The sequence below is a fragment of the Sander vitreus genome, chromosome 17 (genome assembly GCF_031162955.1).
Source record: "Sander vitreus isolate 19-12246 chromosome 17, sanVit1, whole genome shotgun sequence".
NCBI lineage: Eukaryota > Metazoa > Chordata > Actinopteri > Perciformes > Percidae > Sander > Sander vitreus.
The window spans coordinates 9,119,020-9,146,447 of NC_135871.1; the positions used below are offsets into that span (position 1 = coordinate 9,119,020).

Here is a 27,428-nt window from a genome sequence, read left to right on the forward strand (position 1 = left end):
TTTATAGGATTTATAATCGATCGATACCGCCCTCCCTGGCAAGATTCCGAACATGAAATGGTTTTTAAACAGGCCATGCAGAATCTGCAGCAGTTTCGGGGATCTTAAAACGTCAATAGGTATATCTTCAATACCTGTAGCTTTACCCAGCTTTGCTTTACATAATACGTTTTGGACCTCTTCCATTGTAATTTCAGCATTTAGATCTTCATTGCTAATACTCTCTATTTGTGCCATGTCATCTTCCATTTGACGTTTTGTTAAACATACATCCCTATAAAAGGTATCATCAAACTCAGTGTTGTCGGTGGTAAACAGTGCTTTAAAATCATCCTCCCATCTTTCCATTACTAATTATGTTTCATGAATCACTGTAACATCTGTGCTCAGTACCTCCATAGGTATTTGCATTACTCGTCTGGACCCCAGTTTAGTGATAATATTCCAAAAACATTGAGGGTTTGACGTTTGAACTTGATCTAAATGCATTATCATACCTCTTTGGTATCTCCTCTTATATAATCTGTATGTTTTATCAAATTGGTATCTGCTGATTTTATAGTTTTCCAAGAGGAGCTGTTTTTCTAACCCACTTGCTTTACATCTTAAAAACTACGAATTACGGATTGCTTGAAACAGATTTTGTAGTTCCTCATTCCAGTATGGCTTTTTGGGTTTACTATTAGATTTTTTAATATACTTTTTATCTCTGTTACCCAATTCAACGTGCACCTATTACACCACCTATCCAATCCCTCCTGAGAGAAACTGCCCTCTATTTGTTCACCTAACTAATTCAGAGCTGAACCCATGAAATCATTTGGTACTTTTCTTACAATTGTTTTCTTTACCTGCACCTGACACACATTATCTTTCACTTCAGTTATTTTTGTCTGCTCATAGTGGTCAAGACTTACATGAAACTTAAAGGTCCAATGTGTAGGAATTTCTCCCATCTAGCGTTGAGATCATATATCGCAATCGACTCTCTCGCGCCACGCAGTTCAAAGTACGTATTACAGCTACGGTAGCCTTCACGCTTCAAAAAGCCGGTCTCTTGCTCTTTTCAGTATCCTTTTTCTTTTTCTGGGCGAAGAAGAAGACTCCTGTTTCTGAAATTTGGATTTTGAATATGTGTGGTCTCCATGTTTCCTTCTTCAATCTTGCCGGGGCCGGGAAGCTACGATAGCCATTAGCAGCACGTGTGAGTTTATCATGTGACAGCGAAAACGGGAAAGGCGGAGCAGTATGTCCTGTATGTCCCTTACCGGCTAACGTATTTCAAGTTGGCGCATGAATATGGAGCGTCTACCCCAGTTCATTCATGCGAATGCAAATGTAAAATTTCAAGCCAAAAGGAATACTTGGAATTGATGGTGGTGGTAAATATTCATGAAAAAGGTGTTTGTGACAAAAAGTTTGTGAACGGGCAACACAGATTTTGATAATGAACAACTAAACACGTCACACACTGGACCTTTAAGAAGTAGTAGAGAATGATCAGGGAGACTGGAATGTTCACCAATTTAGAGTGTAGCTTATATGTATTTTTTTGTATTGCTTGTATTGTGTTATGGTTTTAATGTTGAGCACTTTGTGATTTTGTATCTGTGAAAGGTGACATATAAATAAACCTTACTTACTAACTGTATGTACATATAATACATATTAAGCTTTAAAATGACCCAGAAAGTGTATCAGCATGCTTAAAGTCAGTTTTAATGCTTGTAAAAAAAAAAAAAAGATGTGTTTAACATACCAAGTTTAACATGAACTTTTATACTTTTATAACTGTGCCTCTGTGGTAGTAGAGTTTAAAGTAGGTAACATATTATATACATATTATGTATTTGAGCTATAGTCTCACAATATCACTCTGACTGTGGAACTTTGGACACATCGCACCTTGTTAAGGAAGTGAAAAAACAGAAGAAGCATATGACTCGCACAACAGGTGGTGTGTGTGTGTGTGTGTGTGTGTGTGTGTGTGTGTGTGTGTGTGTGTGTGTGTGTGTGTGTGTGTGTGTGTGTGTGTGTGTGTGTGTGTGTGTGTGTGTGTGTGTGTGTGTGTGTGTGTGTGTGTTTTGAGAACAGAGAAAAAGTGTATCTAAAGTGTTTCCTACATAAAGACTAGAGGCTTTGGATGAATCTGTTTTCTACATCAACGTCTGTGCCTGCATGTCTCAAGGTCCAACACAGCCCATAACACATTCCCCTTAAATGATCTACGTACTATCTACAAATGAGTAATGAAAAAAAAAGCCAAGGGTATGTGTAATCAAAGACATGTTCTACGACATAACACCACTGCAGCGCATTTTCTCACTTCTTCAACTGGTTCAGGAAGTGGGCAGTGTCACTAAAATCAGGAAACTAAATGTTGCTATTAATACAACTGAGCAAAGTGCTTTAGCTGGTGAAAGCTAATTTAGTGTCAGTTGAAGAGGAAAGGAGCTTTAGTAAGCTTGACAAACCAAAGGGACATATTTGCGCAAATGATGCATCTTATGGGGTGATCTTTCTACATTTTTGACCATGGAAGAACCCATCTTGAGTATTACATCAGGTAAATATGACATATCTTCTACCGTCTTTTTAGTCAGTTTCAGGTGGTGAAAATATACCCTAAAGAAAGCAATCTCTTATACAATAGGGATTACTCTTTTAGAATGTTTTATCTTTTCTTTTGAAATATGTTTATTCAATTGGACTTTATTTAACTAAACTTTCATTGACAAGTTTTTTTCTGAGCATATAAAATAAAAGAGGAAGCAAGCAGCTTTCCTGTCTGGTTAAATTAATGTCGGTTATTTAAGAATTTCCCACACGTCTAAATTTGAATCGTGTCGTCGGTCCATTAAGAAACAGATGGCATGTCTTCTCTGCCCTGTCATCAGTGGGAACCGTGATTAAGGTGAAATAGTCGTGTTGGGTTTCTTTCCCAGTTAGCGTGTACAGAGGTGAACTTGACCTGATTAAACACTGTAATGAGTCAAACAAAATTACTCTGACCAGTGTTGACACAGTGCAATGTTTGCACAACTCCTTGTTGGCTCGGCACTGAAAAATCAAACAAATCGGACATTCATTCTGTAACCACAGTGACCTTGGCATTTCACAGCCGGACAGCTGGTATGTTGTGAAGCATTTCCACGTCAAACATTACCTGCTGCAACATGGAGACCAACACATAATATGATCAGTGTCATATATCATCAGTGCAACGTTTGAGCCGATTACAGGATTGTGATTCATTTCACGTGGTTAGGCTGGATCAGCAGCGTTTAAGGAACTAATGATTATTATTTTCCAGTTTTATGCTTTGGTTAGGCAATTTGGAGAGTGTTTTGAATGCATGCACTGTACATTCTAATCACACTAACATATTCTGTTTTTCGGCAAAATCTCTTTCAGCACATGAGCTGTTAATTTTGCACACAGCCGAGGCAAGGGAATGGGCAACATATTTGCAGCAGATCTTGAAATCCTCCAAACATTTTTGCAAAAGGTCTATTTTGCTGCATGCATTCAACCCAGCTGAGCTCTACGGATGTGACTATGAATATTTCCAAAGCTGCAAGTGCATTGTGTTGCTCCTCACGGGAGAAATCCTGGACATGCTCTATAACCCTGAACTGCAGGGAGCACTTCAGAGACTCCTTTATCCTCCACATAGAGTTGTGGTGCTGCTGTTCAGCTTGCCCGAGGATGACATACTGACAGAGTGCTTCGAAGACTGGCCGAGCTGGAGAAAACTCTACACCGACGACGATCCTGCTGTCTACATTTCCACCATTTTGGAGTCCATCGCTGACAGTACGCAAAACTTATCACCCTCTTTTTATCATTATTATTATGTTATTATTTCAGGTTTTTTTGTGTGCCTTTAACAGACCTAACACTTTGGTGGTGTTAGTATTATAGCTAAACTGTATTTCTGAAGCCTTTTCCTAATAGGTTACAACTTTTTGAAATTCAGATAAGCTGCTTGGAGGCCCAAAGAGCAAACATAATCAAAGAGTCAGTTCACCCGAATTACAAAAAGACATATTATCTCCCTTACCTTAATATATTACCTTAAATACCGTACTGTATGTGGTGGTCAAGATCTGACAAACATTTTTGAAAGAGAACTCATCAGCATCTCGATTGTCCTTGTGAAAACTGTTCACAGAGCAGGTTCACAGAGATGGCTGTGGTTTATCATATGTCTACAAGGTGGTCACAGAAGGTTTGTATGTGGATACCTCAAACATCAGCATATAGAACTGAAACTATCAGTGGAGAAAATGTATTTTTTTGTACATAAACTGAGCCTTTATTAAGGTTCACATCGAAGATTGAGTTTTGATAATAACATCTTTGCTTTTTTTTAATTCAAAGGCAGACAAGTGGAGGCCGAACATGAGAGCGAAGCTGTAGCTGCAGCAGAGTTGCACATCCCAGCAGCACATTCAATGGAAAATCCCACCCTTGATGAAACAGAGGAACTGGTGTCAGCAGTGAGCACGGGGTGTTCAACAAGCGAGGGACTTTATACACCCACGCACCTCACCTGTCTCACTGTTCAACCAAACAGAGTTCTGTGTGGGGTAAGACTGAAGTAATTCCATCATAAAAACATCAGGTCATATTACAGTAGTATCAACACTTGTTTTAGTTGAAAATAATTACTTGGAAGCTATACTAATTCTATTTTCCATATTTTTTTTTTTTAAGGAACAGGAGAGAGTTTTTATCATTTTCACACACAAAGTAGATGATCGGTCAGTACCAGAGGTAGAGTTTTCATCTGAAAATGTAGCTGCAAAAAGGGTCCCAGCCACTGTGGAGAATGAATACACTATAAGTGTTACTGCACCTGGTAAGTATCGCCAGGAAGTTATGTGACCTTAACTGTTTTTTCAGTGTTGATGGCAAGAAACTTTAATCTGAAATGTCTTTTTTCCCCCACTAGAGATGCCTGCTGGAGTGGCGTCACTCACCATGTACACTGACCAATGCTGTGTCAGCTTGAGGTCTGTTACATACTATACCAGTATGGGAGAAGTCAGTCGGTATCTTGAAAATGCTACTGATCCTGTTAACTTCATCTGCCAGGTAAGACATTATGTCATATAATAAAGTGTTGTTTTGCTACTGTTAAAAGCGCTTCAGGTTATGCATGTCATTTTGTACTTTCAGGCCTTCAACTTGATGTCTAATACAACTGAATTGCTGGACAAAATGCTAACTGACTCGTTAAAGTCCAGAATGCCTGCAACTAGTCTTCAGCTGTTTGGAATCAGACAGATTGAAGTAGATAATATGGCGTCATGTGAGTACAAAAACTCTGATTTCGTGTTCTATTAGTTGCCAAAGCTGATTTATTTTGGGGCATTCCCAAATTTACCAAAGTTGGAGGCAGATGTGCTGTTGTTGCAGATGCATCACGAGAACATATCTGGAAGCATTTGAAAGCATATTTGATCCACATCTGCATTGCCTGTTTGATTTATTACAATGAAACCTCACAGAGTGAAAGCAGCTTTTAGGAGTCAACATACAGTCATACGAATTGTTTTATCCGATTGCTTTTTGGAACTTCAGATCAGCGCAATGAGGAGCTTCCCACGCTGCTCCACTTTGCTGCTAAATACGGCCTGAAGATGTTGACCACCATTCTCCTTCAGTGTCCTGGGGCTCTGCAGGCTTACAGCGTGATGAACAAGTATGGAGACTACCCAAACACGCTGGCAGAGAAGAGTGGCTTCTCTGATCTCAGACAGTTCATGGATGAATTTGTTGTAAGTCCAGTGATGAAAGCTTTTTTTTTTTTCATCCAGCATCCAACAATGTGTTGCATATTTTCTTTTGCGTATCTTTTTACTTAGTGTCTGTGTCTCTTGTGTTCTGACAAATCTAGGAGACAGCAGACATGCTCAAGTCTCACATTGAGGACTCCATCAACACAGAAGAGGGTGTAGAAATTTATGAGGCGATGTCAACGGCCTCTGATAATATCATGATGAAGTATTCTGGTTGCTCGGAGGACATATATGAGTCAATGCTGGGGATTGACCCTGAATGTGCAGAGGACCTATGTAAGAATAACATGATTTGATTTATTGGTCCTAACAATGATGACGACTACAAAAATGATGGTTATAACTGTTGCTGATTCTGATGTTTTCTTTTCAGATGAGGTGATGACCGCAGTAGACGAGAACCCCGAGGAAGCTATGCTTAGGAAGTTCTTCCAAGGTATACCTTGATATATTTGAATAACTGAAGTAATGACCTCAAATTGCAACATGTATAATATAGTAAAGTGTATATATATATATGTATATATCTAATATAGTACGGTTATATTGTGTCCTTCAGCAAAACCACATGCCAGTGTAAACCAGGACAACAATGAGCACCTTAAAAGTGAGGATGAGGAAAAAGATAATGACTTCGATCAAATTGAAGAAGAGGAGGATCCATACAACCTCTGCCCAGAGGATATTTATGATACTGTGGATGGAGACGGCACCTATAACCCAGCGATCCTGAACCGCCCACCAGCCCCTATCCCCAGACCAGAGTCCGAGTCTGACCCTGAACAGCCTATGCCCTACATCTCTAGAGGTAATGAGCGGTCTTTTTCTCTTTCCCCAAAAATGTTCAGATTTCATAAAACTGTTCTCCATGCCTTAAAAAAGATAACTCAATACCTCTGACAGTATTTTCAGATAAAGCTACGTCCCAGAGTAAAACCATGGAAATGGGATATCCTGCAGGTATTCTTTTCTCTTCTCAAGTCTGTTTTTACATTTTAAGTTGATAAGATCATTGTAAAACTGTTATTAATCTCCTTGGTTGCGTTCAACCTCGGTAAGGAAGGAGCCAACATTTTTTTTTTATTTTGTAAAATACTAAAAAGGTTAATGGAAGAGGCCTAGCACTTTACTACACATTGTTCAATTCTCAAAATAGCACCACACTTCCACAGTAGCATAATGAGGGTCCCTACATGTAAACCGAAGCATTGAGAACTTTGTAAGTGTACAGTAAGTTTATTAAAAAAGATAGATTATAAAGACAGTACCGTTCACGTATACAGGCGGGCGCCATCTTGGGAAAACAGTCACGACCAGTCGAACGACAAACAATGTGCAACCAGTAACCGGTATTTTGAATCTTGTTAGTGGTATAGAAATAGGGATTTCTTTTTACTTTCCTCGTGCCCCGACGACTAGCTTTATAAGATAATTAGCGGTTTGGGCTAAAACTGGTCACATTCGATTCCCATGAAAAACATATCCCAGAGAACGGTCGACTCTGTAATCATGTGTTATTAACCCCTAGGTTCATTTTGCGCCGGATCTCTCCTTTAAGTTTTTCAACCTTTTTAATTGCATGTGGGCCTTTTTTGCACGACCACCTCGTTTCTTATAAACAGTGAATGAAAATAAAATGTTGCCTTTTGCATTTGCTGTGCAACTAATGTAAGAGAGGAGATACTATGAGCACTAATCTAAAAGAATGTTAGCGGAAATACCCTTTAGGTTCTAAATTCAAATTGTTTTTGCCAGCCACTATACAATATACTCTACTGTAGTTATTTCGGTAGGCTAGTTAGGCTCATTTCTGTCATATGAATATGTCAGATAGATTTTTAAATACTGTGCTTCACACATCAGTGCTTCTTTGACTCTGCCTATTGAACCGAGGAGCTTAGTTCTGCCAATAAGCACATCAGCTTTCTACAAGAAACAGAAAAATCCCAAAAGAAAACAGCCTTTTATTTTGACTTCACGTTGTCTTTTCTAGTTACTAGGCATGACATAATGCAAAGTGGAACATTTCACGATATTTGCTACCTCCTCTGTTTTTGTTAAATGACAACCTGTTCCGCCCATCCAGCTCAGCCTGTGGCGCGCCCCCCCTCTCCTGTTTATGACCCCTATGCTGGGATGAAGACACCTGGACAGAGACAGCTCATATCTCTGCAGGAGAGGGTGAAGGTGGGGGAAATTACCGTGGATGAAGCTGTCCAAGAGTTCAAGGCCTGGCAGTTTGACCATGAGCGGAGGTCCAGCTCCATACGCTATCAGCAGGTAGATCAACTATACAAACTTTATGGTATGTCAGGTGCTGATTTGTGGTCAGGAAATGGATCTAACGTGTGTGTGTGTGTGTGTGTGTGTGTGTGTGTGTGTGCGTGTGCTGTTTTTGTTTGTTTTTTCTTCAGGAAAATCTAAAGAAATTACGAGAAAGCATCACCAGACGTCACAAAGAGAGAGAGAAGGCAGGAAAGGAGCTTGGTAGAATATTTTCATTATATTTATTTTATTTATTATGAATCAAATGGGTCTAATGCAGCTTAAATATATCTCCACAATGAACTGTCTATAAGCGTATATTACAGTTAAAAAATTATGAAATTATGGGCAGCATATAGTGGAAAATCACATTCTGTTGTTGGAAGAAGCTAATATTTGCTGTGGTCTACCCCCTTTTAAGATTATGAGATAAGTGCTCCACTGCAGAGGAACTTATACTGGGGGTCTAATGTGACGTTAGAGTGTTCTGTGTATGAGCCGGCACCCAGAATGGTGGTGGCCCCTCCTCCAGTGACTCAGACTATCCAGAGAGGCGCCTGGAAGACCGGTAGCACGTCCAGCACCTCCAGTGAGTCCTAATGCTTTTTTGTTGTTTGTTATTTTTGCAACACTGTGGTCAGTGGAAGGACCAAAGTGTAGTTCTCGGTTCTTCTTCTTGTGTTTGCTTGGCCACTTTCCAATTACATGTGTGTCAGAGGCCATGTAGACTCTTTAAAATGTGAGTGACTGTTGCTCTGTGATGGACTGGTGACCTGTTTATGGTGTCTGTACCTGCTTGCTGTTTAGGGTCCTGCCTCCAAATAACTCAGGCAAGCGGGCAAAGGAAATAGCTGTTTATGACACAGCCCATAATTTTAGGTGTCTCATTAGTTAGCACTAAAAGAAAAAGTAAGGAGGGACTACTGTAGCAGCCATAAGCCAAATAAACTTAGAAAGGATGCAGGAGGAGAAAATAATACTCACATAGTGGAACTTGGGGGCAGTGGTAATATTGGAAGCAGCAACATTTGCAGCTGTTGAAGTTTTTTATGAAACAGCTTGAATTTTCCTCTTTGTTTCAGTTTCATTCTTGGGTAGCAGGATGTAAAATGCTTGATGTTACAGTAAATCCAGTGGAATAATCCAAAACTACATTAAGTAGTAGAGTGAAGGGTCTTGACTCAGGAATGTTTTTTTTCCTATAGCTACTAGAGTGCTGTTTGTCAATAAATACATTTATTCTAACTTCATACAAAATAATATATTACAGGAGGTAAAGCATGTTTTAAAGTGCCTACCCTTGTCTAAAAGAAATGGTAATAGTCATGATAATGGTGGCCATCTCATTACGAGTGAGAGACCGTTTTGGTTTGCCTCTTTTACATTTCTTTGTTTCACAACACTAAACAAGCCATAGCTTCCTTATTCTGTTTAGGGACCTAAACCTGATATGGCTGTTTCTTGAGAAACTTACTAGAATAAATGTAGATTTTTTTAAGAAGTAACGTATTGGAATTCCTGCAAATCAGAAACGACATCGTCAATTTTGTAGAAATGGTTCAGCCTCTGATCTTGACCAAGGGGGTAAGCCAGCCTCCGCAAACCGTAGCTCCTATGGAGCCATTTTGATGCTGTCAAGCCATCACCCGCCATTAGCATCCCATTCATTTTGGTGCTACTTTGACAGCGAATAACTTTACATCTGAAGCGTTTAAAGACTCTATTTGTCCATTGTTTATTTCTAAAGAAACACGACAATGTATAAAAGGCTCCATTACCTTGTATCTCATGTTATGACTCCGTAGCAGACGTTTTTATAAAAATAGGTTAACGATTGTGTCATAACCACGTGACTTACTGTCGCATAGTAGAGGAATTACCGTATAGTACAGGAGAAGCTCGCAGGCAGTTTCGACTTACATTAGCTGTTTAAGTTTAATTACTAATGTTAACTAGCATTTTAGTTAGCAATAATTAGCCTGTGCCCATGTTATCTCCTTACATATACCTACGCTCTCCGTCTCTGCAAGATTGGGAATGATTGAGATTTCTCTTGGTACAGCTACCAAAAGACTTACAACTTTCAGACAGGTTGCTCACATCACATCTACGTCGTCAAGCTCAGTTGGAGGCTGCGCAGTAACACTCAGCCATCACCGGAAAAGTGCTTCTAATAGACTTCACTGGGCTCCGTAGAAAACAACAGCGTCACGTTGTCCATTTCCTTTACTGTCTATGATCTTGACAGATGTCTTGACTTACAAACGAGTCTTTCTATAATTGGTGGTGCCCTATTTCTATGCTCCGCGGAGTTGACCGGCTGCCAGCTGCCGGCATAACTATCGTATATTTACAGTTTGAATTTCGTCACGGCATGTATATCACAGCTACCCTAAGGTCTTACAAAGCTAACGCTTTTGTCCAATTTCAATTTAATGCATTTTTGTGAATTTTAGAGGTCTCGTTAGGAGGAGGCAAGCTAGCTGTCATTGATAGAGCTCCATCCAGCTCACCGCGGACAAGAGGCGTTAATTTCCCTGATCGTTTGTTTAAATAACTCAACACACATATCCATTATAAGATTAACTGGAACCTGTGGTAAGAGATTGCGGGCGTAACAAGCTCGCTGACCGTGCTCTCACTCACACACACCGGCCATTTAGCAGGAAGAGGGGAGCTGCAGGCCCTGGAGCTCTGTCAGGGCAGCTTGGTAGTCCAGTAACCCAGAAGCAGTGACTTTGCGCAGGTATGGAGTGCCGTGAGCTGCCAGCTGTAACGGAGCTCCATTTACCTCACAGCAGGCCGGGGTCTGTGAAGGAGGGCAGGCCGGGCGGTGAGGCAGCAACACAGGCAGCACCGGCCGCTGAATTCCGACACACAGTCGGACAAAATTTGCAATTAGCCATCCATTTTCGTAAAACGGCACATATTTGACTTCTACATAGTTGATTTCTCGCATAAAAAAGTCTCAGAAGTTAATTTTGTGATAAAATAGCAGATGAACAATGTATACAATTTCTGAGATCTGCGCGACCTATTCAGAAGATCTGATCTCAGATCAGTGGTGTAGCCTATGTAAATGTTGGGGCGTGACAAAGATAGAGACCAGAGCCAAATAAGGAGGAGCCACCGAGTTGACGTCAACTATGAGCTTCGTTGAGATTCGCCCGTTTTCAGAGGCAGTTTCAAATTGTGAGATTTGCAGAGGAAAGGGATGTCAATGGGATGTTGAGCTTCTATGTATGTCCTATTTACCCATCAAACTGTCGTTATTCAACTATGACAAGGTAAAATCGGTCCCTGAAATACTTATATTGGACCATATTGTATTTTCAAAGTGTGAGTTGTCTCAGATTAAACTTTGAGATATACAACAATCCCTCTCTTACAGCCTAGCTAAAAAAAAAAAAGACAACAGTCAGATTACTGTTTAACAAATAAGCCTAGTTTGTTAAAGACAGACTTTTAAGAAGCTCTGGCAGCCTCTTATCAGATAATTAATCAATTCTTAACAGCCATTGCATGTTTAAGTTATATTGGTTGTTTTTGTTGGGGTTTTCACTACTCCTTTTAGGTTTATGTTGTTTTCAAGCAAGCTAGCTTAGAATAGCATGGACATTGAACTGCTCTTTAGTATGCATTTTGGGTTATATGTATACAGTATTTCCTGTACTTTGTATCATTTTTTTTTTTCACAAATAATTTTTCACAGCCTTATGATTCTCACAGTTCTCTGTTTAATCTCGCTCTGATATCTCTCCCTGCAGTCATGTTATACAACTGTAACGTCTTTGTTGTGACACTCAAAAATAAAAAAATTTTTGGCGAAGTAGTCTTACGCCACAATTCACCACAAGCACTAAACTTTTCTTTAACCCGTTTATTCTTCTTCTTTTCTTTCCTTCAGGTACTGAGAGCAACAGACTCAGCACTCACAGCACCATTAGCTACAGCAGTGGGACAGAGCCTGACTTTGAGGTGAGCCTGAAATAACAACATTTTGTACAAAAATCTTCACATAGACTTAACTCCTTTAACATCAGCCTTTTATTGCTGCATTCATGTCTATAAACCAAACTGAATCATCACTTTCTCTTGTGGCCCTGTCCTCTGCACTTATAACACGCATGACATAGACAAAGAGTCTAGTGTTGAGTTTCATTCTGTAGTCACCGGCTACTTCAGTTCCTAAAATACTTACATACATACTTACACAGTGAATATCTACTTATAGTTTAAAGGTTTGAAAAGACTCAAACTGCAGGATCCATGTTTTTCTTCTTCTTTTCTTGTTTGGCACTCATTGTTTTGCACTTATTGCTCAATAGTTTATCAGGAATCACTTGTCATAGTGTAACTCTTATTGAAACCACTACTCATATCCTAAGAGTCTTATATCTGATAAAGGTAGATAGACCTGCAACTAACAACTATTTTCTTTATTGAGTCATGTTTAGTATTTTTTTGATTAATCGATTAAGCATTTGGTCAAAATTTCCCTAAAGCCCAAGGTGATATCTTCAATCTGCCCGTTTTGTTCCAACCATCAGTCTAATACCAAAGGATTTTCAGCTTAGTGTCACACAAGATCAAGTAATGCAGCAAATACTCACACCTTAGAAACTAGAGCGTGTTTGGCTTTTCTGCTTGAAATATTACTTAAGCAATTTATCAATTATCCAAAAAGTTGTGGATTAAGAAGTAGGTTTCCGTTGATACAGTAATTGATTTATTGGCTAATTGTTTCAGATGGGAATGTGGAACATAGTGAAATGTTGGGTTTGTCAAAATGTGTTTTCGGTGTCATCACAGTATACATTTCATTTCTTTTTTTTGTTTTTTCCAAAAGGACACGATAGAAGATAATAACGCTCCACCACGACCTCCACGGCAGTCTGATGCTGCATCCCTCACTGCTCCACCCAGGATTCCTCCACGGATCCCAGAAAGGTCAGTTTAAAGACCAATGATTGAGTTTACTGATGTTACAATGCAGAACAATACAATATAGTTCAATACAATTGTATATAAAACAATATGAAGTAGCAAATATATCGTATTACAACTATGCAATGCCTAATAGCAATTCTAATAATATGTGGACGTGTGACGGAAACAAACAGAGACCAATAATGAATTTACAGGCAGTGATGACTGAGAGAGGAAATGCTCACCCCCCCCAATGATTCACAGCTGTGCGGGGAGGAAGCCAGAAGTGAGAAAGCAGCGAAGGCGTTGATGTTGATTCTGTATAAACCTATAAATATCTACACAGAGGCAAGAGAGCACATACTGAGAACATTTTAAAATGAAAACTCAGATCAAAGTGACTCTAAAAGTGGTTTGATTGTTAACAAAAACTGCACTGAATTCCTGTAACTTTCAGAAACTCCGCAGTCTGATGTTATCTTAATTTCTTCAACTATTGAACATATTTTATCTATTGTATCATAATGTAGGCTACTGTATGTATCGTCTTTCTTGTTTATGTTGCCATTTGTGCATGAAGAATCTTACTTGTTTTCTGTCTCTAAACTTATCATAAACTTAGTAATGTTTCTTAAATAAATGTAAGAGTCATAATAATGACAAAGGGAAATGAACACCTACATTACACCATGGCAAGAAAGTGTGAGGTGCTGCAAATAGTGTGGTAAAACTGCCTGAGTGGGTTTCTTGCTAATCTCATGGCACTGTCAGATCTTATTGATGAGTGTATGTTCTATAGGTTTTTGGTGAGACCGTGTGGATGAACTAGTGAATTCAGCTGAAAGTTAACACTGATGGTGGAGTGATTGAGGGGATTTTGGGTGTTTTTGTTTGCCTCATTCATTTTCTCAGCTGTACAGTTACGAACAACACCTCAAGTGTAACGTGATACAATTAAAAGTTGCTGTGATGGGATACAATATTATACACAACAAGTAAATAAACGCAACACAGCGTGACCGATACCGTATGATACCAAACAATCAACACGATAGGATATCCAATGTGACGCGACACAATATGTCACGAGTATGATATACCTTTTCATGTGCCAAAGGAGATTCAGATTATTGGGTCAGTATGTCGGCCTACAAAGGCAAACTGCCATAATGACATGTTTATTTAAGATGATTGACTTGAAGACTAGAATCTTTGTCTTTGTCTTTTTTCTATGCCATAGAAATGTATATCTGTGAAAACAGTAATGTTCAGCTACTACAAAACAGAACTAAAAACTAAAACACAGTGACTGCACTCAGGTTAGGTAATCTGTGAATGGAAGAACTCGCCATTACACAAGCCCTCAGAACAGCCAACCAGACAAAACAAGAACTGTATGAAGTGAAAGATAGCTGGTGAGATAGCCACTGCTAGCTTACTGTAGCTAAAACTACAGCTACATTTACAGATTTCCCCCTACTCTAGCTGTTATCTGTAACTGAAAAATATCAATTTTGATTAATGGACATTTTGGTTACTCAGTGTGTTAGTCCACATAATTAAATAAGGCAGTAACTAAATCTGATAATGATTTAGAAAACCCCAATAATTAAATTAAAACCACAATTAAACTCCTAAAGCTAACTAGCCACCATTTGAGATAAAGTATCTGTATTTTTAGGTTTTACAGTGTTTAGCATTTCTGTTCTATTACAATGACTTATATGGGTAAAATAGTCGGCTTAGTAAAGCATTAAAAACATGACAGACTTTTTATTTGTGACACATTGTTATCACAATCACACAGATAACCCGTGAATAATCCAATTATTTGTTTACCAAGGATTTAGTAAAGATTGAATTGTTTAGTGTGAATTTCTGGGATAAAGAAATGGCACAGTATATTGCATGAAACACTAGTTTTAAAGTCTGGATGTATATGTGATTATTGCTTCTGCTACGTTTTGTTGTTGATGATCACGATTTGGTCACAGTTTACCCACAATTTACTGTGTATTACTACGTACTGTTTCTTGTAGGATCCCAGAGAAGATGAATGAGCGCTACATATCCTGCCCGACTCGAGCACTTCCTCAAAGACCCACTCAGAGACACACAAACTCAGCAGCACCTCCCATACCTCGCCGCCTGCGGTGATCGACACAGCCACTTTTGCTGGGTTAAGTTTCTAAAGTTAGGAGTATTTTAAGAGGGATGGAAGAGCTACAAAGACAGAATTAAACAAGATGAATACACACAGATGTTTAACAGATGTTTCCATGTTGTGTGTTTTTTCCTTTTATTAATTGTATGTAACAGAGTAATTCAGTTCCCATAATATTTCTGTGTGTGTGTGCGTGTAGGTGTGTGCGTGTAGGTGTGCGTGTAGGTGTGTGTGTGTGTGTGTGTAGGTGTGTGCGTGTAGGTGCGTGTAGGTGTGTGTGTGTGTGTGTGTAGGTGTGTGCGTGTAGGTGCGTGTAGGTGTGTGTGTGTGTGTAGGTGTGTGCGTGTAGGTGTGTGCGTGTAGGTGTGTGTAGGTGTGTGCGTGTAGGTGTGGTTTTTACTGTGAAAACCTTTACCTGTAATAACCATGGAACATATAAAGATTTCACTGTGGCAATTATAAAGCATAATAACAAAACTCTACAATAATATTGTAGTTCTCTTTGTTATAGGTCTTAAGTTAAATGTGTTAGGGAATAATTGGTTTTGAATTGAAATCTTAATTATGATATTTAATCATGGTAGCCAGTGGGTGTGGTGTTTACTGTTAATGCTGTTCAGTATATGATATTCCTTTTTATTGTACTTATTTTACCTTAAATGATGTCACCGTTTTATTTATATATATATATATATATATATATATATATATATATATATATATATATATATATATATATATATATATATATCTTTGTGTATATATATATATATATATATATATATACACACAAAGACTCACAATTTGGTTCTGATATTTGTATATCTTTATTAAATTTGGAGAATTCATGCAAGGATGATAAAGTAACCTTTAGGAATTCAGTTTTATTGTATATTAGACTTTAAGTAACTTCTGAATTTCATAATAAAATATAAAAATGCGTTCCTTTATACACTTAAATGTGTTCCTATTTTAATTGGCTCCTTTACAACCAGTGTGCAGTATGAGGTTTGGTCACTTGATGGCGCTCCATATTCTGTTTGGATCTGTATGTGAAAACTTTTTCCAAGTTGGTTGATTTACTTTCACTGAGCATGCAGCAGTTTAATGAAATTACAAATGACTTCACTGTTATGAATATAAATGAATATTGACTGCCAAAACTGTCCCCTCTAAAGTTCTGGGAGGAGAGACACATGTAAAGTGTGAGGGAGTGTAGCCCGCTACGGCTTCTGGTCAACACTTTCAAAGTAAAATCTTTGCTGATTTGACACAGCATCAAAATGAAAGATTTAAATTAAAGCATATTTTATTTATTTGTATAGATTTGTGGCTTACAATAATGCAGATTTTCTGTGTAAAAGGACAGGGAATCTCACTTTTTACAATATGGGACCATTAATTCCTTTCCTGACTGACTGAGTTCTATGGCACCAAATCTTCTCTCAACGTGTTTGGACATGTTTCTCTTGTGAATTATTAAACATTTCATCTGGATTGTTGTTTTCTTGAGATTTGTTCCGCCAGAACCATTTTAAGGTAAATTGATCAAATTTTTGTCATCGATAATAGTGATATATGTATTTATATTAAATTGTATAAATACTAGAATGTTTACCAGCCTCTGAAGTTCCCAGACTAAAAAGGTAGGCCTTGTTTCCCCCCAGCTCAACAGAGCATTCTAGCGTCTTTTAGCTCAGTGTTTTGATTTTATGGGCCTCCACTACTGTTTGGGTTCAGTCTCACTTTATCATCTCTGTTTTTCGTCGCGACAGGTAGCTGTTTTTTGGGAACAAGCTCTTAAAAACGTACTGTAAGATAGCTAACCTTACCTGCCCAGCACAACATCACAGACAAAGTTAACAACTAGCTAGTAAACATAGTGGAACATTTAGTGCATAAGAACCAGATATTTTTCTCAGGGGTTGATAGCGACGAAAAACGAGCTCATAGGAGGGTGAGTATGACTTACATTCATCGAGTGGTCTAAAACAGGACTCTTAATAACGCTAATAATGATTCCGGTTCCCTGGATATGTAGCTAACGTTAACTGTTTGCTAACATTGTAGCCATACACTTTAAACCTTAGAAGGTTGTGCCGAAACGTGTTAGCGTTTATATATTGTGATGTAAGCCTAATTTAACAAGTGAAATAACAACATATTTTGTCCTCCTTAACTTGAGAAACTTGAGATGTGCTACATTTTCTTCACCGTTTGGAACATGCCTATTAGAGTTTGGGTTTAGCACTCAACCGAGAATCTCCATATTGAAGCGCAACCTCCTTTTTCAATTAAGTTAACGTTAATGAAATAGACTTTATGAAGTGACTGAGTCCAGGCTTTCATTGTGAAGGGACGGTGGCCCAGCCCCCGGTGCTCGACGTTGTGTTGTGCGGCGGTGTAGACGTAGCTGAGGCCGGTGAGTGTGAAGCGCTGACAGGACGCTGGTGGAGAGCAGCCGTCGACGCACACAGCTCAGTGAAGTGTGTCTGCAGCAGCGAGCATAACACTGGATTACCACCACACAGAGGTAAGCATGTTCCTGCTCTGGATCACTGCTGCTGTGACTCTTCAATGTTTTCTGGAGATGTATTATTATTCCAAGCCTACATCTATTCCTTTTTTTTATTTTTATTTTTTAACATTGGCATCATAACCGCTAAGTTTGTGTTATTGATGATGCGAAAACTACAGCCACTTAATGTATTTCTTATTCATCACTCAGTCATTAAGTGTGAATTTAGCAGACTTTATCTGCTTAAGTGCTTTTACGAGTCAGTCAATTTAGATTATGCATCTCAGCAGAGAGGCGCTCTGGCTTTGGGACAGTTGCTGCAGTACAGACTGATACAGTGGGAATGCGACCCGCCATGGGTGCCGCACTCTGAAGCTGATATGCCCAGCATAAAAGCCAAAATCTCAAATCTGGGAATTAAACGCTTTCTGACTTTACACCTTTTTTGAATACTGCCTGGTATCATTTTTAAAAAGACTAATCCTTTCTAGTGTGGTTGTTTCTTTACGTTGTCAGGTAGCAGTGAGGCTTATTCGCTGTTGTCATTGTTAGTCATAGGGAGCAGACTACAGGCTACTCTGTATGCTTACAAGAAGGCTGTGACATCAGGACCATGCACTTAATGGAATGCATATTATGCGGCATGGAGGTGTTATGAATAGTTTATTGAACAGTGTTTCACTGTCATTTGTATCACCATGTTGTCAGATTAGACTGTAGCCTTTGCCATTTTGATTGGATGACTTTAAAGGTGAAGCATTAAGGAATGACATGTTGGAGTAGTTTGAGTCCATGAGGTACTTTAGATTCTCAGTGATGTGTACTAATAAAACAGGTTGTAATGTTATTGCAGAGGAATATTTTAGTACAGTTTCTTATTTCCACTTCTTATTCCAGTGACATCAGTGCATATGAGCAGCTGTGTTGTGTAACTGTAATGGTGCGAATATTCTCTGCAGGTATTGACACAGTGGAGCTGAATGTTAAACTTCATGTTCTAGTCTGACAAACAGGTCTGGCTGACTGAATCCTCAAAATGAACAGCATGTGACATGAACAACTGCCTCACAGTAAGCGTGTCCCTATATAGACACATCCACAATCAGATTTTGCAGTACAAAGCACTGTCAGAACAGACTTTTTTTTAAAACAATTTACTAAGTATTTGACAAAGAGAAAGTTCCACAGCATATTACGAAATATGGATTAGGAAAATACAGAATGGCACTGATCATTGTGCTAATTTTGAGCTAAAAAAAAAAAAATCCTTTAAATTCCAGTGGTTTTCTTTCTATCCTAACGTGTCCTGTTAGCATATTTCTGAATATTCTGAGTGCGGCGTGAACTCTGCTTGTGTACCTCAGTTTATGTTTATGGATGTCATTCAATCCCAGTAAAAATATAAGAGTTTCTCCGCTGTCCTTGCGCTATGTCGTTTCCCTCTGAAACTCAGCATGTCTTGTTTTCATTCATAAATTGACTACATCGATGATTTCCTTCTTTTTTTTTTTTTTTACTTCTGTGGATCTGTGTAACATGACGCTAAACAAGCTTGATAAAATATTAACCCCAACACAAATAATTCATCAAACTACGAGGACAGAGGCAAAGCAGTCAAGACTGATTTGCTAAAGTAAAAAAATCTCTTTTCCCGTGTTTTGTTATGTGGACCGCGCGTTTCTAAATATCACACTCTCCTCTGCTTGTCTTATCCCATGGACCCATTTAATAGAGATAGTGTATCTAGACAGTGTTTTCTCAGAAAGAACAGGACCTTCATTAGCTATGTGTTTAAGGACTTTGTGTATGTGTGACCAAATCAGTTTTGCCAAGTGTTTTGTCAATGAGTGAAAACAATATGTTAAATCTCCCCACCGCATGTGTCCACTCTGCTACTGAGTCAATACTCAGTAGTAGTTCAGCAGTGTATGAAGCAGACTCCTTGTTGACATGTCAGCAGAGGAGTTGTAGATGTTTACACAGAGATGGTGATAGGTTCGCGTGTGTCGATAGAAGTCATATGTTACCTAGCAGCTCAGCCGCCATTTGTTCTATCAGTCACTCAAAGAGCAACCTAACCCTGATGACCTTTTGAACATATTATTGTGCAATTTAAGCAAGTCAAATAAGAACTAAAAGGGCACTCGGAGAGCGCAGACCTCCACCAAGGCATGCCCTATGTCACAGTGTTAATGCAGTGTGAATTTTCCCAGTGGGGAACTCCATTGTTTTGATAATTCCGACGCCACATTAATGCAGCACAAACGCCCTAATTCACAATGTTTACGAAAGTGAAAAATAATTTGTGTATCTGCTCTGTGATGTGGAACCGCTCCAAAAATGTGATAGGTTCCTCCTTGTCCCATGCTACATCCTTCCAACAAGTGTCATGAAAATCAGGCAAGTCAGGTTTTTTTTCGTAATCCTGCTTACAGACAAACCGACCAACAAACAAACCAAGCTGAAAACATAACTCTTGGTGGAGGTAACTGGGAAATAGCATTTTATTTATTGAGATTGAAAGGATTCAACACATGTCTCCAGTTTACAAATGTACAATTTATCGTTTGCAGTAGTTCATACTTCATTTACATTAACTAGTCTCCGTTTTCAAGGAGAATTTTCTTTTCAATTAGTCACAATTTGGGAGATTTCAGGTGTTTTAACATGTATGAACAGGATTTCAGGGTGCATAGAGTGACTAATAGTCAAACAGAATGTGAAGTTTGGCACCAGCTTTCATAAGCCAGCCACATCTAGTTCTTGTTTTTTTAAAGGACACAATAAATCAAGGTCAAAGTGTTGCATTTCAGTCTTTTGAGCTTGACAAACAGAAATGATAACATGTGCAGTAGGCATGGGACCTGTTGGTATGAACCCAGCTCAGTTGTTAATATTGTATGAAGCTTGTTTAGAGTCTAGTTACACAGATCCCCTAGATTTGAGAGGAGCAACCCTCGGAAACATGAATCTCAAAACTGAATTTCAAAGATTTGCCAGAGAGCCGACTGGCCTCCAGATCACCCAGCCTTGTCTTTCCAAGATGATCTCCATTTGGTTTGGAAAATCACAGAATACAAGAACACAGAATATTAGAAAATATATACATTACAATAGGTTTATATAAGTTAAATCATCACACGTGGCAGTAGAATTTGCTTAGCCTGACAAGCCAGACCCACATCCAGATGTTGGGTCTGGGAACTCACCATTGACGGGGCTCAATCCGAGGGGCGGGATAAACGGTTGTCTTTCAAATTCCCTCTGCACGCAATAGGATAGCGCTACAACCAGGCAGAGCAACGAAGAGGGTAGCGGAGCTAGTTGATAGATTAAACTTTTGCCGTATCCGGTCAGCAAAACTCCGAACACATCTTCCTTTTTTAAGAATGACTTCTGTGCCGTTCTTTGTTCTTTTCTCAAAGAAAATCTTAACTCCAAGTCTTCCAGAAGACCGCTGTTCCCAGCAGCAGCAGCCATAAGCCCACCCACCGACTCTATACACGATGTGATTAGCCTGACCAGATTTTGGTTTTTCCAGCTCACAAGCCAACGGAGAGTTGCTAGACCCCCCCTGGCTGCAAATTACATTTGCTGCTGCTAGAGTGCGTCTAGATTTCTAGGTTAGAATTTGCTTGCTTTGCCAAATAATTGTGTCTTTTACCTGTTACTTTGACACAAATGAGAAGAAACTGCCTTTAGGCCTAATGTACCCATGTGTTTAGAATAAGTGTAGACTAATCATTAGCTATTAAAAAATGCAGCTCTAAATTTAAAACAAAGTTTAACTGGACAATAGCAAAATCACTTAAAGATATTCTTCTCTTTGTTAAGGTATATTTCTCAAAATCACCCTTATCTATTAATCAGAGTTTATCCATGCCAAATGCTTAGTGAAGCTGGATATTAGCATGACATTTACCAAAACCTTGGTAGTGGCAGTATTTGTAGAAAACAGCCTTGTCTTCACTGTGAATAACGGATGGCTTTGAACACCAGGTTTCTGTTTTCACTCCATGTTAATGTTACAACAGGTTGCTTAGCAACCCCCCCCCCATCCCCCTCCCCCTTCTGCTTTCTCCATCTGCTGCCATTGGTTGAAGTGGATGGTGAAGTGAAGTGTTATGCTTTGGCTTTTCGAGGTCCGTGGCACAAAGAAGCCCCCAGATCATAGACCCATGTAAACAAGGCAGTGAAAAGACAATTTATGTTTTAGTGATGGATTTAAGCAACACTCCTCACCACCAACACCCCACCTCCACCCTTCTCCTCTGTGTTATATGTCAGCAACTGATGGAAAACGGCAGTTGTTGGAAGATATTTTAATAGGAACCAGCATGTGTCCTCCTTAATCATCATCACACAAACCAAACCAGAATTACTAAGTGACACTGATCCATAACAGGTTTATAAATCACTCACTATACAATATAATAAACAATAATTAAACTCTAATATGCCGCCACCTATATGAAGCCAGGCTGTTATTGATGGAGCTGCCTGTTGTGTTTGTGTCTGGGTGTGACGGGACGAGTCAGACTGGGCCGGCATTCCTGAAATAGACAGATGATGGGGACCCGCTGGAGCCCTGCCGCACGCTCATTTCACACGAGGATACCTTCATAGCACTTAAAATTGCTGGATTATCACATTGCTGTTTATATTCACGTTTAGCCGCCATATCCTATGACTCAATTATCAAGTAGTCCTGTCACATAGGCGCTCGGAGAGTTATATTAGGGAACACGCTCAGAGTGTCCAATCCACGTCAGAGTCAAAACATCCAGCAGAGATGAGGAAACACTTTCAGCACTCTCTCAGACAATGATTTGAATTGTCATCGCAGTTCACCTAATGTGCGGTACGCCCCATTATCTAAGCCAGGAGGAATCTATGGTGCACAGCTGAGCTCGTTATCTAGTGATGACATTAAAGGAACATCACGTGTGTCTCTTATTCATATTCCCAAATTAAATGGCAGCGTATTATCGCGAGGAAATTATCGCTGTATTGCATTCGTTGTGGATTTCTTTCCAGTTACGTCATACACTGTATCCCAGTTATCTCCTTATTTGTTCGTAAGCTTTTGTTATTTTGAATTTTTCACTTTGCACCTACCAAAGTAAACTCTCTAAAAGTCCCCTGAAGAGACACTACAGGGCTACTTGAATATTCAGTTTAATGTTTATCGTCACTCCGGGGCCTTTGACCCAAGCTTTCCCACTCTAGGAGTGTAGCCTGTAGCCCTTGTTGAAGATGTATCACCCTGGGTAAACTGTCAACTCACTGACATTCTTAATACACCTGCTCTAAAAGCCTAGCAGGCATGTTAAAAACAGGCTGTTCGTCTAACACAGCATCTGTACCAGTATCAGTACCAGTACCATGCGACTAACTGCAGTCCTCCCCAGGACCGTTGCACGTGCCAACCAAGTGTTCCCTGTCCCGGGGATCTGGCCATGGACACATCCAATAACTGTCAGGGCTTCTCATGGACAAGCTGGCAGTCTGCGAGCCTCTCCAAGCGTGGCGGGACACTTCTTTCATTGGCTGGTGTGACGGGTGCTTTTGCTTTTTTCCTCAGAAAAAGGACATTTTATTCCCAAAGGTCACAAACATCCTCAAATATAACAGTGACACCATAGGATCACTATAAACTCCTTAAGACACTATGTTACTGTGATATTTCATTAGGTGAGGTTAAAAGAATTAAGGCATAGAAGCAGTGTTCATACAGACTAAGCTTAAGCTCCAGTCATTATCAACATGAATGTGTAATCCCGCTCTGAGGCTTATAATGACTGCAGCGTGTAAGTTACATACATTTCCTTTTATGCTGCAGTTGTTTGAAATTAACTTCAAATAGCTTGGTCGAGGAATGTGTACAATCCCAGGCTGCCGTCCAACGTAGGAAGCTGTTTATGGAAGAGAGTTGAGAGGGTGGAGGGGTAGGTGGGGGTCTCTTCTCAATTAGGGAGGATAAGCCGCTGCTCCAGAGCGGCCCTTTCGAGCCATGTTTGGAGCTGTTTGATGGGATCCACGCACAGCGCTGGATAGCTTCTCTCCTCTCTGCCATTTGTTGACAAAGCAGAAGTCGAACTGCGTTACGTAACAGCCCTTTCTGTCCGTCCATAGTACAGCTGAGCGTGTGATGAGAGCTCTTTTGTGTTAACATAGCTCACTTTTAAGGCGGCCTCTGACTGCGGCACAGAGACCCCCCTGTGTGAACTACATGATAGTTCAACTTGGTACCACCCCACCTTTGTTTAGTTTTCACAGGGGGTAGACAGACAGAATCTGGAGACTGATTCGGATAAAGTGATTGTTGCTGCTCTGGTCCACTGGACATTGAACTCATAAAGTAATTCAATTTTATGAAGAAAAACTAAAGTACTGTATCTACTAGGGTCAAGCCAATTTGTTGGATACGACCCATTTTGTTTTTACCCACTTTCAATAAGATGAAAGTTTTTCCTTGATCTCAGCTATATACAACCAGTCGTCCTTTGAAATTTGTATTTATTACTGTAATATAAGAGTTTATACTTTCCACTACTATTAAGACGGTGTGGTCAGTTACATGGCTTTAGTCTTGGCTTCATTTATTTAAGGGAAAAATCTGTGAGAGAAAATTTTTTTCTGTATTTTCTTTCTTGGAATGAAAATGGATATGTGTAGAGATATCAGGCACAAATATCAGTTTTATATCAGCCCTCAAAACAATTTTAGCCCTGAACCTAAGGTTTCACTTATATATTATTCCTTAACATTGAGAAATAATTCAACATTGTGGAAAATACACTTATTTGCTTTCTTTCCAAAAGTTGGATGAGTAGGTTGATATCACTCGAATGGCTGTACGCTAAATATGAAGCTTGAGCCAGCAGGCAGTTAGCTTAGCTTAAAGGTGCAGTAGGTAAGACTTATAAAACTAACTTTCTGTCATATTTGCTGAAACTGACCCTATGTTCCAGTAGAACTACATGAAGAAGGTCATTAAAAAATAAATCTGGCTCCTCTGGCACCACCTACAGCCTGTAGTGTGATTTGCAAAAATCCACAGCTACTGTTCAGATGCACCAATCAGGGCCAGGGGCGGGGGGGGTGTCTGACTGCGTGTCAATCACTGCTCATACACACGCATTCATTCTCCCTTGTGTGGGGAGGGGCTTAGGAGACGGTTTGGGCTTTAGCAGAAAGGGGGGGAGGGACTGAGAAGTTGTCGATGTTCAAATTGTTTGGCTAAGTCCTGGATCTTCACAATCCTACGGCACCTTTAACATAAATTGGAACCGGGGGTAACAGCTGGCTTTGCTCTGTCAAAAGTTTAAAAGCGATGCGTTTTGCTGGCGATGCGTTTCTAGCAACGCTTCTTGGAGTGATAGGCAACCAAAATGTTCCAATACACTTTGAAGTGAAAACACACAGTGAGAAGGTCAGAGATGTTAGCTTCTGTACTGAGTGACAGGTCGGCATGTAGCCATGCCCTAAACCACTGTTTCTCAAATGGGGGTACGTGTACCCCTAGGGGTACTTTGGAGGACTGCAGGGGGTACGTGAGATATTTAACAAAGTGTTTACAAGGCTGTTGTCCAGAACATTGTTCCTCTTTATGTAGACTTTTTTTTTTCCTACCAAAAATGTGACATTTGTGTCGCCTTCTTTGGACCTAATCTTGCCTTCCTTCCTTCTACTGTCCTACTTTTTACAAGTTTCTCGCTTTTTTCTTCTTATGTCACTGTTTTTGATACTATTTTGACCTATTCTTGCCTTACGTCCTTCCTTCTTTCTACCATCTTTTTCCAAGTTTTTGTCTTTTTTACAGTTTTTGTCTCAATTTCTCATTAGCATTTAAATGTTTTTTTCAGTTACAAGGCTGTTGTTTAGTAAATCTATCGCTGACAGCGCTGTACTGTTCCTGTAGCGCTGGTCAGGGGGTACTTGGCTTAAAGAAACAATTCAAAAGGGGTACATTATTGAAAAAAGTTTGAGAACCACTGCCCTAAACCATCCCCTGCTTTATCGCCTATTTTAAAATACACAAAATGAACATCACGCTTTATTAAAGACTGACTTGAAACTAGCGATTGAGACCATGAACATATTTTGAAAATGTTTACTGAGGTAATAAATCAAGTGAGAAGTAGGGTCATTTTCTCATAGACTATATAATCAGACTTCTTTTTTCCCTGCTGGAAATTAGATAGAATGCAGGTTAAAGGAACTTCTGCATTGGCTTCACTTTTCAGGCCAAGAAGTTGCCACCTGATTTTCACAAATGTTGAGCTGTTACTATTATCGAGATAATCATCTGATAATCAAATGATTGTTTGAGTCATTTTATAAGGCAAAAATGACAATTCACTAGTTCTACTCTCTCAAATGTAAAGATCTTCTGTTTTTCTCACTTTGTTTTTTTTTTTTGGACTAAACTTAAAATTGCTTAATCAATTTAAAAAAATGTTTAATTGCTAATAATTGATAATATTAATAAATATTAGTTGCAGACCTAATAACATTTCAAATTGCAGTGTCTACATACACATACATGTTCCTGCTATCTTACAATTTGTATCACCTTTCAAAGATTTTGGTATCATAATCACACATTCACATGCAGTCGATAATAGTCATTGCAGCATGTTGACTGAAGTATTAAAACCTTATGGACGGTTGAGTCATCCAGTGACTATCCAGGGGGTAGGAGGATTTTATATGGTGGTCTGCACAGTTGTTGAGTGGGTGCCACATTCCCAGGTGGCATGTGGTGACAGGCCCATCTGGGCACGCCTGTTGTCAAAAACAAACAGACCCCCTACATAGCGAGGGTCAAGGTCAAAGCTGGGACTGTCCCACCCAGACGAGACCCTCAAAGCTCAGCCAGACGCCCCAGGAGGCTTCAGAGGGACCCGATGTATGTGGACTAAGGACTCGCTGTGCACATCATCGAGCAGGTAATGCGCCTCCCTAGATCCGTAGTGATGCGTTTGGACGATCTTAGCCTTTTGGGAGCATGCTAGTTTTGGGAAGGTATTTTAGTTCCACTCATGAGCATTCAGTTGGATGTTTATGTGTCTATGTGCGTGTGTTAGTGTCACGTAGTAGTGGAGCTGAGAGCTCCAAATGGGATCTTGCCTTTGCTGTGTATTCCTGCTTTTAGGTAATCACACATGTTTTTGGCTTAGATGGTGTTTTCAATGGCTGCGATTTCCTGGAATCTTGTCTGATTATTCTAGTGCATGAATAACACCTGAAAGAAATGGTTTGTACAAAGGTCTCTCAGGTTTGTGAATTTGGAGTCTCAAGAGACGACCAGAAAGCACTGAGCTGATGAGTCTAGTTTGTGGCAGTTTTATTCTTTTTCCTTATTTTTAAGGACACACCAAACCCTTGTTTAAATCTAGTCCTGGTCTGTTACTGTTATGAGACTGCTGGTCCAATCAAACAACGCCAGTTCACCAAGATACCTTGTGGACAATCTGAGCTTAAAACTCATTCTCAATCATCTCATTGAATTGAATTAATCAAAATAATATAAAAATAAGAGTTTCTCTGTTTTTTTCACTATCTGCTGAACTTTGAGCTCAACACTTTAACTTTATATGCATTTGTTTGTGCCTTAAAGGTTGACCCCATTAGTGAAGCAGAGTCGTCGTGAAAGCTTTCTAGATTATAAGGAGTGACAGTGTATTTAGGAAATTGCAGTTTTACAGGAGTTTGGCTAATAAAGTCTCCTCTTATTTTC

General features: G+C 39.5%; 2 protein-coding genes across 5 annotated transcripts in view; both read left to right on the forward strand.

The window, feature by feature from the left end:
• Window positions 1-2,326: 2,326 nt before the first annotated feature.
• Window positions 2,327-16,662, forward strand: pik3ap1 (phosphoinositide-3-kinase adaptor protein 1). 4 transcript variants are annotated; one of them, XR_013503318.1, is made up of 18 exons: window positions 2,328-2,566; window positions 3,415-3,816; window positions 4,384-4,592; window positions 4,720-4,864; window positions 4,958-5,100; window positions 5,185-5,317; window positions 5,590-5,786; window positions 5,906-6,083; window positions 6,181-6,243; window positions 6,367-6,615; window positions 6,711-6,767; window positions 7,894-8,087; window positions 8,222-8,294; window positions 8,494-8,661; window positions 11,980-12,050; window positions 12,922-13,022; window positions 15,041-15,440; window positions 15,501-16,662. XR_013503318.1 is itself a non-coding variant. In XM_078272870.1 (17 exons), exons 1-17 carry the CDS (start codon window positions 2,536-2,538, stop codon window positions 13,221-13,223), a joined length of 2,421 nt encoding a protein of 806 aa, XP_078128996.1. In that variant the 5' UTR covers window positions 2,327-2,535; the 3' UTR covers window positions 13,224-15,025. The 4 variants fall into 4 exon arrangements, 2 of the variants coding, with proteins under 2 accessions (XP_078128996.1, XP_078128995.1); XR_013503319.1 differs by having other exon boundaries at window positions 15,041-15,386; window positions 15,437-16,662; XM_078272870.1 differs by lacking the exons at window positions 15,041-15,440; window positions 15,501-16,662 and adding an exon at window positions 13,217-15,025 and having other exon boundaries at window positions 2,327-2,566.
• Window positions 16,663-17,549: 887 nt separating this feature from the next.
• Window positions 17,550-27,428, forward strand: part of sorbs1 (sorbin and SH3 domain containing 1) — a 45,059-nt gene continuing 35,180 nt past the window's right edge. Inside the window, exon 1 of the mRNA XM_078273185.1 lies at window positions 17,550-17,698. The gene's annotated coding sequence lies outside the window, so the exon portion shown is untranslated. The remainder of the gene's footprint in view (window positions 17,699-27,428) is intronic.